Raw genomic sequence first — 13,833 nt, forward strand, 5'->3', positions numbered from 1 at the left:
ATGAGGAAACGAATCCTCTAAAAGCTTAAGTGATTTACCAAAGCTCAATCAGCTATTCAGTGGTGATCTACTAATTTTTTACCACCTGCTGTTTCCCTAAACACTGCTCTCAGAAGGTCAAAGTCCCACAAAGCCTGGAGGTGGTCCTTGGATTTTAGACCTGCTCTTGATGTCTCGTAGACCAGAGGAAACTCTAGCAACCAAATCATTGCAATTTATTTATTTATTTATTTATTTTTTTAATATTTATTTTTTAGTATTTGGCGGATACAACATCTTTGTTTTTATGTGGTGCTGAGGATCGAACCCGGGCCGCATGCATGCCAGGCGAGCGCGCTACCGCTTGAGCCACATCCCCAGCCCCAAATCATTGCAATTTAAAAAATGATAAAAACAATGAAAACATGATAATACAAACAATAATAATGCACTTGCAATTGACCTGAAAGAAAAGATAGTGCCACTATCAAGTGCTCCCCTAATACTTGATAAATGCCCTCACCCAACTATCCTTCAGTTGGCCTGACCATTCTGCTCATATGCCAGTGACTGTTCTCTACATTTTCTGTGATCACCTTGAAGTGACATCGAAAATCAAAACCTGGGCGCCAGGTGTGGATATTCAATTCAGAACAGAGAGAACCATCATCCTTCTTGTTCTAGATATTGAATTTCTTTGGTTGATAGGTCTCAGTGTTGATGGTGCTACGAGCCAGGCCCTCTCTTCTCTGTGCAAATCATTGCGACACACTGACCCTGCCTGCAGAACAGAGTGTAATGTAATAGCCAACCGTGACTCCCATGGGCCTACCCAGACAGGGTGATGAGGTGCAAACTCACCCCCTAGTTCTATCTCCAACTACTTGATAACACAGATGGCACCTCTCTGTTTTGACCTTGCCTCAGTTTCCATATCTGTAAGAGGGGATGGTGAGATGGGTCATTCTGTCACAACCTACACCTAGAGTATGCAGGAATGACACAGAAAGATCTCTGAGACCTTGTAAATGCAAGAGTCCTCAGAAGTTTGGGTTGGGGAAGGGAGATGACGTGGGTGTCTTGAGTTTTTTGTTTAAGGGAAAGTTAACAGATTGTCGTGTTCCTGTTTAACATATGTTTCTGCATTGACAGCAATATGATTATGACAGCAGCACCATCCGGAAGAAGATCTTTCAGGAGGCGCTGGTTCAGATCACACTTCCCACCATGCAGAAGGCACTGGCATCCACGTGCAAACCAGTAAGCGAATGGGTCACTCTAAAGAGCCTGCTCTTACTACCTCTGAAGTTCAAATGAGCTCTTTCGCTGCTCTGTACTTGCAAACATCTGACTGGGCCCGGAGGGGGGAGGGTTGTCACACTTTTTTATAAATAGTAAATAGTTTAAGCTTCATGGGCCATTTTATCATTTCTGTTGTGACTGCTCAACTCTGCGGTTGTGGCACCAAAGCAGCCAGAGACAGCGCACAGACAGATCTAAGTCTGTGTTCCAATAAGCTTTATTTACAAAAACAGGAAACTGCCAGGATTTGCTGACCCCTGAACTAGAGGAAATCTCAAAGGGTAATTATCTGAACTTGAGCCAAGCTAAGGGTTGGCACAGAATGCCTAAGGGGACCAGGTGTTCCCTATTATAGCACGGCTCATAAGTCTAACATGTGCTCCGAAACTTGACTTCAACATCCAGAAAATCTCCAGCAACATGATGACAGTAGGGTATTTGTTCTGTTACATCCAGTAACGTTTGCTTAATGAAATCAATGACATTGTGTAAATGTTCTGCACACAGCCGGCACACAAGGATAGCCAAGATCACAGAGGTGTGACTTGGTCTGAGGGGAAGAGTAGTGGGCAAGTGGAGTCTTAGGGCTGGTTCAGAACCAGGGTTCAAGTCCCAGATCCTGCATGTTTCTGCCCTTGGGCCCTGGGCCAGTCACTTCTCCTCTTTTGGTCTAGAATTCATCTTTTTTAAATGAAGCCAATAATATTTTGCAGTATCTTTCTTAAGACTGAGAAGACTAGAATGATACCCTTAACACTTGATGAATCCTTGCGATGCTTAAACAAAGTGGATTATTGCAAGAAATTTCACAATAGCCCTTTGAGGAGGTCCTGTTTATATCCTCGTTGTGCAAATGAGGAAATCTGAGAGGTTAAGCAACAAGGCCAAAGTCACAGAGCAGGTTCCCACCCGAATTTAAACAGTCCACATTCACCTGTACCATGGTGGGTTCCCTGAGGCTGCTCGCCTGTCACACTTCTACGTTTTAAGAATGACTTGCAAGCTTGGGCATTGGCAAGGCCTGCTCCCTCTTGGAGTAAAGATTCAAGAACTTCTTTATCCCATAAAGGGCTTTTTGGCAGCTTGGAGAGTCTCCAAGCAATGACACATTAAAATTCATCTGTGAGTTTATTTCACTGTGGAATTTTCTGTGGTCATTTTTATATTCTGTAAATGCCATTTTCCTTCAGCTAGTCATTGGTGTATCTAGTACTGGCATTTATTTTGGGGGGGTGTATTTCTTTAGTAGAAAAGCATTTGATTAAGCTAAAGGGGAAAGAGTTGGCCTACATGACTGTCCCTTGGCCTTATGTGCAGAAAGTGTCGTCACCCAGCCCACCACTGAGTCCACCTCTAAACGTGCCTGCAGTTGGACTTCTCTTTTTCAGTCCCTAAGACAGTTTGGAGGTCTCAGAGCCACCTCCTCCCAGACAAGGGCAAGGTGAAGACGGTTCCCCTTCCTGTTTACACCTCACTTCCAAGCCTCAGCAGAGGGAGCTGGGTCCAGTCCACAGAGACCTGCAATTGAACCAAGAGACACTGCTTTCAGAAGAGCCTGTGACTCTGAGTTTTTAAGAATGAGGGATGTTGTGTCAGTGTCATGAGCTTTCAAAGCTCTGTATTTACAGAATGGGTAAATCCGGGGATTATCTGCTTCATAGGAGTCTTTATTTTACTGTCACGTGTTTGCCTTGGTTCTTGGGAACTTCTAGTTCTGTGGCACTCAACCCTATCCTAGCTGCTATTAGAAGAACCTAGGGAACTTTTGGGGAAAAAAAATCCCCAAGACTCACCCCCAGGATTCCAATTTAATTGGTTCAGAGAATTAAGCATATGATGAAGTTCAATCAATTCAATATAGAAGACCTGTTTTGTAAAACTGGGCATGTCACAGCAGTACAAATGTCCTTCCATTATTCCTTCTCACAGAATTATTCTGTTGGTTGAAACTTTAAAGGCTCTCTATTTATTCATTAACCATGTATTAAAATGCATCAAATACAATCAAGGCATTGTGCCCCAGCAGTGTCCCTGCTGTCCTGGAGTTCACAGTGTAGAGGCAGGTGACAGGCATGTGGGATGCCACATGGGGAGCACAACAGTGGCCCAATGCAGGAGGATTCCTGGGACTGTGCTGGACCCTGCTTTTAGGATCATGGAGGACTTGCCATAGTTGTGCCTTCAATTGGTCCTCAGGGATGAATGACAGAGGAAGGGAAGATGAAATGGTGTTCCACGCATGAACCTCTGTCCCTCATTTAGCAGAGGAAAAAGACAGAGATTCAGAGTGGTGACATGGCTTACCCAGGAGCCAATGGAGCATCCAGGACAGTGTCCAGTCTCCTGGGCAGTGATCTGCACATCATCCTGGTCTCATAAACTGTCTAGGAGTCACTGAAGCTCATGTCTCTCCAAGCCTTTGGGTTTCCTCTCAGGTGGGTATCAAGGGATCCCATCATTGCCTACTGGTATTACAAACCTGGACCATAGCACCTCCAAGTCTTAGCACTGAAATTTGTTTGAATGTTATGATTTCCACTCACTTGCTGAAGGCATCAAATCCACTCCAGTTCTCTAAGAGCCAGAACCATCAGTGCAAAGATTGCTGACTTAATCACTGGAACATGATTTGGTACACTATGATCCCTGCCCTGTCCTTGTGCTGATCACAGGCAGCCATTGGGAAATCCTTAGAAATCAGAAAAGGTTAAGGGATTTTGCATCATGCCTGGGCTGTCTTAGAAGGAATGGGTGAATGTCAGGGTCAGTTGGAAGAATGGAGGAGAATGTTTTTGAATAATCCTCACATGACTCTTATAAAGTTAAAGCTATGTCTACCTCGTGACCCAGAAACCTCACTTCTAGGTATATACCCAAGATAAATAAAGTCCTTGAGGCCTCAAAACAAACAAACAAACAAACAAACAAACCCTGTTCAACTAAAGAAAGAAATTGAAGAAGATGGCTTGGGAGGCTGAGGCAGGAGGATTACAAGTTCAAAGCCAGATTCAGCAACAAAAAGAAATTGAAGAAGACCTTAGAACATGGAAAGATCTCCCATGTTCTTGGATAGGCAGAATTAATATTGTCCCAATGGCCATACTACCAAAAGTACAATACAGATTTAATGCAGTTCCTATTAAGGTTCCAATGACATTCTTCACAGAAATAGAAAAAGCAGTCATGAAATTAGTTTGGAAAAATAAGAGGCCCAGAATAGCCAAAGCAATCCTCAACAAGAGAAGTAAAGCAGGAGGCATCACAACACCAGACCTTAAATTAATTATACTAGAGAGGTATAGTATCAAAAAAAGCATGGTGTGGGCACCAAATCAGACATGAAGACCAATGGTATAGAATAAAGATACAGAGACAAATCCACATAAATACAGTTGTACTAGACAAAGGCACCATAAACACATCTTGGAGAAAAGATAGCCTCTTCAACAAATGGTGCCGGGAAAACCTGAAATCTGTAAGCAATAAAATGAAATTAGACCCTTATCTCTCTCCCTGTACAAAACTCAAAGTGGATAAAGGACCTAGGTAGGCATTAGACCAGAGACTCTGTGCCTAATAGAAGAAAAAGTTGGCCCAAATCTCCTTCATGTCAGCTTAGGAATTAACTTCCTCAACAAGACTACTAAAGTGTAAGGAGTAAAATCAAGAGTCAATAAATGGGATGGTATCAAACTAAAAGCTTCTTCACAGCAAAGGAAACAATCAAAACATGAAGAGAGAGCCTACACAATGGGAGAAGGTCTTTGTCAACTGCACCTCAGATAGAGCATTGATCTACAAAGAACTTAAAAAACTTAACACCAAAACACCAGGTAACCCAATCAATAAATAGGCAAGGAACTGAACAGGTACTTCACAAGGAAGAAATACAATCAGTGAACAAATATATTTAAAAAATGTTCAATATCTCTAGCAAATAGAGAAATGCAAGTTAAAACTACACTGAGATTTCATCTCACTCCAATCATAATGGCAATAATTAAGAATACAAATAATAGCTAGGTATGGTGGTGCACACCTGTAATCCCAGTGGCTCGGGAGGCTGAGGCAGGAGGATCATGAGTTCAAAGCCAGCAGTTTCAGCAGCTTAGCGAAGCCCTACGCAACTGGCAATACCATGCCATTTTTGTTACTATAGCTCTGTCCTGTCTCTAAATAAAATATAAAAAGGGATGGAGATGTAGCTCGGTGGTTAAGCACCCCTGGGTTCAATCCTGAGTACCAAACAAACAAACAAAAACAAGTAACAATAAATATTGGCAAGGATATGGGGGAAAAGGCAATGCTGGTGGGACTGCAATCAGTGCAACCACTCTGGAAAGCAGTATGAAGATTCCTCAGAAAACTTGGAATGGAACCCAGTTATACCACTTCTCAGCATATACCCCAAAGTCATAAACTCAGCATCCTATGGTGATGCAGCCTCATCAATGTTCATAGCAGCTCAATTCACTAAATGTAAGCTATGGAACCAATCTACATGCCCTTCAACATATGAATGGATAAAGAAATGTGGTACATATACACAATAGAATATTACTCATCCATAAAGAAGAATTAAATTGTGGCATTTGCTGGTAAATGGATGGAACTGGAGACTATCATGCTAAGTGAAATAAGCCAATCCCCAAAAACAAAAGGCCAAATGTTCTGATAGGTGGATGCTGACTCACAATAGGTGAGGGGTTGGGGGGAGGGAAGAGTGGAGGTTCACCAGATTGGAAGGGAGGGGGAATGGGAATGCGAAAGACAGTAGAATAAATCGGACATAACTTTCCTATGTTCATATATGAATACATAACCAGTGTAGCTCCACATCATGTACAACCACCAAACTGGGAAGTTATACTCCATGTATGTATGATATGTCAAAATACATTATACTGTCATGGAGAGAACAGTGCGAAGGGGTGCAGATGATCAAAATAAGTACTATGCATGTACGAATACGTCACAACAAAACCCATAATTCTCTATAATTAATATGTACCAATAACATGGCAGTTCTGACAGTCAAAAACTGGAAAAATCTCAATGTCCAAGGAGTATGGATAAATAATTTTAGTTTATCCATATGGTAAATGTTATTTATCTATGGAAAGGAATGAGCTATAGATATATGCAGAAACATGGAAAAATCTGAAAAGCAAACACAAATGAATATATAATTTTGTTTATTCATGAACAAGCAAAAATGAATCTATCGTGACGTGTGTCAGATGGTGCTTCTCTGTTGGAGGGCTATGGGCTGGAGAGGGGCCAAGGAGGAGCCTTGGGGGCAAAGGAGGTGTTCTCCATCCTGATCTGGGTTGTGGTTACATAGGTATATTTATATGTTTAACATTATTGGACTGTACTTTTAAAATCTGTGTATTATATTATATACAATAAAATACTGTTGGCATTAAATTCAAAAGGAAATACATTGGATATGATAGAAAATAAGGCGGCCCAGAACCACTGACAAGGCCTGGAGATGATCCAAAAATCTCTTCTGTCTTCCCTCTTGAGGCACCTAGGATGTGTGCCCAGGATGAGGGAAGGGACTGGAACTGCCAATGGTCAAGCACCACCCTGTCCTGGGCAGTTAACCCTGCAAAAGTGCCTGGGTGCCTAGAGTGACTCAGATTGGAGAGAACACAGTCAACGATGGCTGGACTCAGTTGTTATCTAAGCATCTTTTGCCTGTGGGCCAACATGATCCTCGTCCCTCCATGCACTCCCAGGATGGGGGAATCACAAGTGGGAGTCACCCTTGCCTTATCTTCCCAGAGACCAGGAATCCCATTGCACGGCTTTTCCTCTTTATCCTCTTATTTCTGTCTCTTCAGGAGCTTCAGAAATACGAGCAATTCATCTTTGCAGATCACACCAATATGATCCACGTTGAAAATGTCTACGAGGAGATTTTATATCAGATCCTCCTTGATGAAGCTCTAAAAGGTAAGAGGGCTTACCGGGCACTGGAGGGAACTCTCTGTAGAGGGAATCACTTCTGAAGTGGGACTTAGGAAGACTAAGAAAGGGGAAGAGACAGTTGGCATTGGTGTGTTGGCATTAGAGAGCAAGGGTGGCGGGGGGAAGGAGGTGACCTTGACTGAGCTCCCCTGATTTGACACTCAGTGTTCTAGCCCTTCAGATATTATCCTCTTTCAACAAACATGAACTCTGGAGATGGGAATGTAAAGCTTCCATTAACAGATGAGAAAATTGAGGCTTAGGGGAATTAAATGAGGGTCTCTTCTGAAGAGCTGTCTCCATGCACCGTGTCACATGGAACCGGGGAAAGAGCTGTGGGCAGAGGCTCAGGGCCCCTCCCGGAGCAGGGCAGCGGTGGCTCCAGCCGCAGGCTCTACCAAAGCTTGCTCAGCACATTCCTCACCTTCGCTAGGCCAGACAGAAAAAGACACAGAGTGATGATGACATAGTGCCCTGGGAGCCTTACTAGGACTCTGGCACCCGGTGTGCTGTGGAATCGGACCTTGCCTGGGATTGGAGTGTAAATGGGGACACTTTGATAAAAATATGCTGGAGAGGGCCACCACCAAACTGCAGGCCTAGGAGGCATCTGGTCTCCGTGGCAGAGACCTGGAGTGTCCCTAAATGCTTCCACATAGAAAACTGGCTGTGCACAAGGCCCATGCATGTCACAGTAGCTAATCACAGGGATTGAGGAGATGAGGCATGTAAAGGGGCCGGCATGGTGTCCACACCAAGGAAGACCCTGTCAGGGCCGCAGGCAGCTATCACAGCCACCTCTGGGTGATTTGGAAGAAGGCTCCTTTCCTTTGGACACTTGACTGCCCTCTGTCAGAAAACTGTCAAAACCTAATTATATCAGTATTTCCCCACGTGTGTTTTTTAATGAAATTATAAAGAAATGTTTAAAAAAGAAATTGTCACAATGCACTTTAAAAATTTCACGTATTCTATATTTCCCTGTTTTTCAAATAAAATTCTATAAATTTTTTTTAAAAATAAGAAAATTGTCACGATATCCTAATTTCATTAGAATAGTCTATGGTGAGCTGATGAAAAATTATACCAAAGACACAAGTCTATACTGCCTCTGATAGGGATGGCACCCCCAGGAATGTGGCCTTATTGGGACTGCAAGCCCTCACAGCCAGGAGTGGAGGCCTGTGGCCAGAAATAGCTGCTACTGTTTTGTTGTTGCTGTCTTGCCTCCCTCCCAAGGCTTCGAGGCTGGTCTCCGCGAGCACAGATTTTCATGCCAACGAGGCTCTGTCAGATGCATAATCAGAACTGAACACCTAGGACACACTCAGGACTATGCTCTGAGAAAAAGTATAGGTATAAAGGCCGCCCCTGCCCTGCAGGAATTCCAATCTAGGTGGACACACAGAGCTACGCATATTAGCATGCAATGTGATGGGGCCTCTCTGAGTGAGACGCTGCTGTAGACTATGAGTCTCCGAAAGCAAAGGCCATCTCTAATGCACCTTGGATTCTCAGTGCTGGTTCCATATTGATGCCCCACAGACATCTGCAGTTTGAATAAATGAATGAATGAATGCTGCCAGGGTTGAGTCTGGAGAGACATTTGTAGTCACTGGTCATCAGGGAAGGGGAGCTGGAAGAGGATGGCCATAAGCCGGGTCTTGAAGTTGAGAATGTGGGTATCCAGAGAGGGTGGCGGGGAGTTTGGTTTCTGGATAAAAATCAGAAAATCCAGGTTTGCCAAGCAGAGTGTTAATGTTGTGTTTTGTTTTCTGGTGTATCTCAGTGATAAAGGAGGCTGCGATTCTGAAGAAACACAACTTATTTGAAGACAATTTGGCCTTGCCCAGTGAAAGCGTGTCCAGCTTAACAGATCTTAAAACCCCTCCGGGGTCAAACCAGGCCAGCCCTGCCAGGAGACTGTCTGCCCTTGTCCCTCCGGAAGCTCCAGATAGCGAGACCCCGAGTGGCAACGAGGTGTTCCAGGAGTCAGAGGAACACCAGCAGCCGGAGGCAGAAGGAGAAAGCCTTTCTCTCCCTGGGCCCAGCCCTCCTCCAGGTGGGGATGAGCAGGTGCTTAATGACCTGGCTGCAGAGGGCACTGCAGGAGCCCTGAGCACACCTTCATCAGAGCTAAAGTCGGGAAAGCCACCTGGGGATGAAGAACCCAGCCCTGAAAAGCCCGAGTCCATGGCTGCCTCAGGATCCTTGAAGGAGCTCAGAGAGCTGTTGACGGTGACGGTTGATGGACCAGCGGAGTCAGCCCTAGGGATGGGAACAGACATAAATGAGACCCTGGTTCCCCAAGAAAATGAAAAAGAAGAAGAGGAACCCCAAATCTACACCGATGGCAGTCCAGCAGCTGCCCCCCAGGAAAACTCTGAGGAAAGCCCAGTCAGTGAGATGGAGGCCCAACCTCCCCTTCCAGAGGCTGAGGTCCCCGGAGTGGACACGGGGGCATTTCCAGAGGCCAGCAGCCCTGCTTCTCAGCCAGCCAGTGGAGAGTTCAGCCAGGATGCCAGCTGTCCAGGCTCTGCGGAGGGGCCAGCAGAGGCTGTGGAGCCCCCTGAGAGGGAGCCAGCAGCAGGGACTTCCATGCTGGAGGCCTGTGAAGGAGAGGCTGTGTTGCAGGAAGGTGGCACTGTAGGTTCTGACCCCGGCTGCCCCAGAGAGAGCCAGGTTTCTGAGGAAGGAGAAGCAATGGGAGGGGAAAGCTGCAGGGCCCCAGCTGTGGGAAGTGTTACTGAGGTTAAGGCTGCCCGCGTTCATGAGTGTCAGTGGGTGGTCGAGAGCGCCCCCCACACCCAGGGTCTAGAGGACGGGAAGGAGTGGGAAGCTTGTCAGGAGAGTGCCCCAGAGCAGCCCTCAGAGGAGTGAGAGGGATAATTTGGCAATAGTCTTTCTTCAAACAAAGTCAGTTAAAGGGTTCTAGTTATGGGTATGCTTAGGAGTTGCTAATCAAAAAATTCTGAACTATTTCCAGAGGTAACACACACAGGGTGTGAACACGGAGGCAGGCCTTTGTGGGACAGGACGCTCCACTATGAATGATTGCTTTAGCATTTTAATAGGCATCACCAAAGCACTGAGGGCTGGGGTGAGAGAGAGCTCAAGCCAGGAGAGGGAGCTCAGGGCTTGGTATTCTCACATTGCACGGGTGCAGTTTTCCACTTGCACTTTAAGGCTTTTAAATTTTGAGTAAGAATACAAATATATACTGTAACTCCAGCCTCACCATGTACTCTATCAAGTTCACAGTCTCTTCAAGACTCAGCATTTGTCCTCAGTCAGTCTGCAAGGAAGGGAAGGTCAGGACCCTAGTGGCCCCTGCCATGTGCACCCCAAGGGGCCGCCCATGCCTGTGTGGTCTCTGGAGAAGCTGAGTAGAAACTGAGGGAGGAAGGTTGTGATCTTGTCTGGGCCTGTTCCTAATTCTGCTATCAATTTCTTGTTAATGAATCTTTATTGATTCTTATCAGTTAATCACCTTTTAAGGAAATTCAGATGAGGCAAGGAAATCTCATTGACGTATATAATCCTGAAAGCATTTCAAATTAGCCATAGACGGTGCAAAGAACTCAGCTAAATTATGGAGCTTAAAGCCTACTAGTTAAACAAAACATTATTTGAACAGCTACTGCATGCCACATACAGTATTAGGCATAGTAATAAAAAAAAGAAAAGGTAAGGTGCTTTGTCTTATACAAATTAAAAGGCCCATGAGAATTTAGTCTAGAAGAAAAACAAGTGCCAATTGTCAAACCATAGCAGCTTTCTCTCTTTCCATTCAAATGATCCTGACTCATTCACAGAAGGGAACAAAATAAATGAATAAAAAAAGGAATGAATAAAGACAGAAGCCAAGGTTTGTATAATCAAGTTCCAAAAATGTTACCAAAAAGTAGAAATCATTTGGTCGTTCAGCAAGTTAATTGAGTTCCTGTGAGTTTAAAACCACTGGGGATACCACCATGAAAAAGCTGCTGTTCTTTCTTCTTGGAAGGAAATAGAAATATTTGTGAGAATACCAAATCTTCTAAATGGAGCATAGTCTCTAACCATTAATGTTCAAGATAGAATGGACTTACTTGCAAAAAATTAAGATTTGTTCTGTTGTCCTTCAGAAAATGCCAGATTGTCCCAAGTACTACATCCTGAAGATTCCTTCCAGAGACTTTTTAATATTAGATTTCAACATATTGTCCTAAGAGCCTGTTTTGATAATCCCCATCAAGTACATTTATATCAGTTCTTCAGAGAATTGGTTTCACAGGTCAGCCATTTAATCAAGAATTAAAATATTTCCCTTCCCCATAAAGGATGAATAATAGTATCCGAATGGTCTCCTGTTGAATTGCTTCAGCTTCTTTTAGAGTGGCTAGACCCTCGTGTCCAGGGGTGATCCCATCACAGGTGAGGAGGGCAAGAGGCCGCGCCTCCCTTGGTCCCTGCCCACCCTGGGCTCCCTCCCTCACATCCTGGCGTTCTGCCCCGAGTATTGAAATCATGTTTACTTCCTGCCTCTCCCAGAAGCTCTCTTCAAGGACAGAGCCTAGGGGTTCGTCATCCTATGTGCTTCCTGCTGCAAGCCCACAGCCCTGAGTAATGGCTTCCTGCATGTGCAGTAACTTTAATATCCCTGAGGCGTCCTACAGGAACTGGCACATGTCACCCTGCTCAGGAAACGTGGGAACTGAACACCCTGCTCGCTGCTGTGCAGGGGCTATTTGGGGCTTGCTGTTAGGAAGGGAGCTAGCTGTTCGTAAGCAGGCTTTCTGCCCTTGGTGAGTCTTCCCTTCAATAAAGTTCAAAGTCCAAGGGGCTGATAGCCAGAGGGCCAGAAGCATCGCCCAGTAAGGCAAGGAGCCAAAGGAGCAGTGCCAGCCCCACAGACTGAGCTCTCCCTAGGAGATCTCGGTGCGGGTGCAGTCCCAGGGCACAGCCAGCCCCTTCCAGAGTCTCCTCCCTTTGCTCACCTCTGGGCTTCTTGCCCCCTTTAAAAAAGCTGAGAACTTTCCAACCGTAAAGGAGGATTCATTTCACTGACTCAGAAGGACCAGTATCCATACCCTTCTTTTATACATCCTGTAGGGCAGAAAGGACGGGGCTCGAAGTGGCAAGATGTGCTGGAAAATGCAGTCGAGGAACTCTGCTTTTACACACTTCACAAGTTCTCTCAAGTAAGCAGAGTGCTTGTTACATACTAGGATGGAGCAGGAAACAGAAGCCATTAATCTGTAACCGTGTTAACAGTTTGAAGGGAAGAACTTCCACGTGTTTGTCTTGCTGCTCTCGCTGGTTTGTGTGTGTTGCTTTGGTGGCTTCCTGATGGGAGCGAGGCTACTGTGATCTCAATGAGCAGTGAAAGGCCTCCACGTGTTGCTCTGGGGGGTTTCTGCTATGGGCAAAGCATTAGAAATGCCTAAAATCCGAAGACATGGTTTTTGGCAAAAATGATGACATTAAACCATTTATGTTACTGTTGACCTTTCACGAAGAAAATATTTTCCTTGGGAAAAAAAAATTGGCTTGTCATTTTTTCCTATGTAGTTTGGAGGACAGAGAGTAGTGCCTTGCATTATCTATTTTTTTCCTAACCAAAAAAGAAAGAAAGAAAGAAAAAAAACTACCCTTGTGACTATAAGGATAAGATTCCAGTTTTTCCAAAAGCTTTATAAAGAGGCTGAAGGTGAAGAACAGCAGTTTCTTAGGTCTGACCTATATTTGATTATAAAGATTCTCAAGGCTGGTTTTGCAGTTCTCCGGATCAGAGCCCATGACTTCAGAGAGTTTTACTATTCCCCCAGACTTTCCTTCCTTATAAAAAGTGACTGTTAGGTGCTACACAGCAATTTTCAGATGGGGAAAGGGAAGGACATTGCTGACTTAACAACACAGTTTCACTAGGTGAAAAAGCTGGCAACTTGTGCCTCCGTACTTTTCCATAAACAAATGGGTTTGGGGGTTTGGCTTCAGAAGTCTGCAACTTCATGAAGAAAAAAAAATAAATCTATACTGTAGTTTTATTTTTATGGTCACTATTTGAAGCAAATAAACTCAAAACACTTTGTAGCCATGCATTTACTCTGCCAAGTGCCTATATTCCAATAAAATCCTCATCCTTGAAGAGCTGTCCAGATGTCATTTATTTGGAATAGGGCTGGTTTCATCTTTTAAGCAAATGTCATACTTGAGCTGGAAGGAGCAGAAATGAAAGGTGAGTCACCCTTGCTACACTGTGGAACTTTTGCTTTTCTATTGTTAGGAAGGAATCTGCAGGGAAGCCGCTTAATGCCAGGGGAAATTACACTTTGATAATGCATATGCTTATTTTTCTAGGAATTGGATCACACCCATAGTACAGAAATGGGCCATTACTCAGAGCATTAAATGGCTGTTCAATCTTAAATATCTTTTCAGTGGGTAACATTGGACAAAACATTCAGTCTTTCTGTAATTATAAAATTGTATTTATTCACTGACATTCACAGTTGCTCATTTATCCATGAATTCATTCATCAAAAAAAATAATGACTGTATATCTGTTATATACAGGCACTGACTATAGTG

At 44.3% G+C, this 13,833-nt stretch overlaps 1 protein-coding gene across 1 annotated transcript in view; it reads left to right on the forward strand.

The window, feature by feature from the left end:
- Positions 1–13,390, forward strand: part of Niban1 (niban apoptosis regulator 1) — a 140,594-nt gene extending 127,204 nt beyond the window's left edge. The window contains exons 12-14 of the mRNA XM_015491704.2: positions 1,132–1,239; positions 7,134–7,245; positions 9,050–13,390. Coding sequence (XP_015347190.1) covers positions 1,132–1,239; positions 7,134–7,245; positions 9,050–10,140 — 1,311 coding nt within the window. The 3' untranslated portion in view covers positions 10,141–13,390. The remainder of the gene's footprint in view (positions 1–1,131; positions 1,240–7,133; positions 7,246–9,049) is intronic.
- Positions 13,391–13,833: the final 443 nt, after the last annotated feature.

The sequence above is a fragment of the Marmota marmota genome, unplaced genomic scaffold, assembly GCF_001458135.2.
Source record: "Marmota marmota marmota unplaced genomic scaffold, marMar, whole genome shotgun sequence".
NCBI classification, from domain to species: domain Eukaryota; kingdom Metazoa; phylum Chordata; class Mammalia; order Rodentia; family Sciuridae; genus Marmota; species Marmota marmota.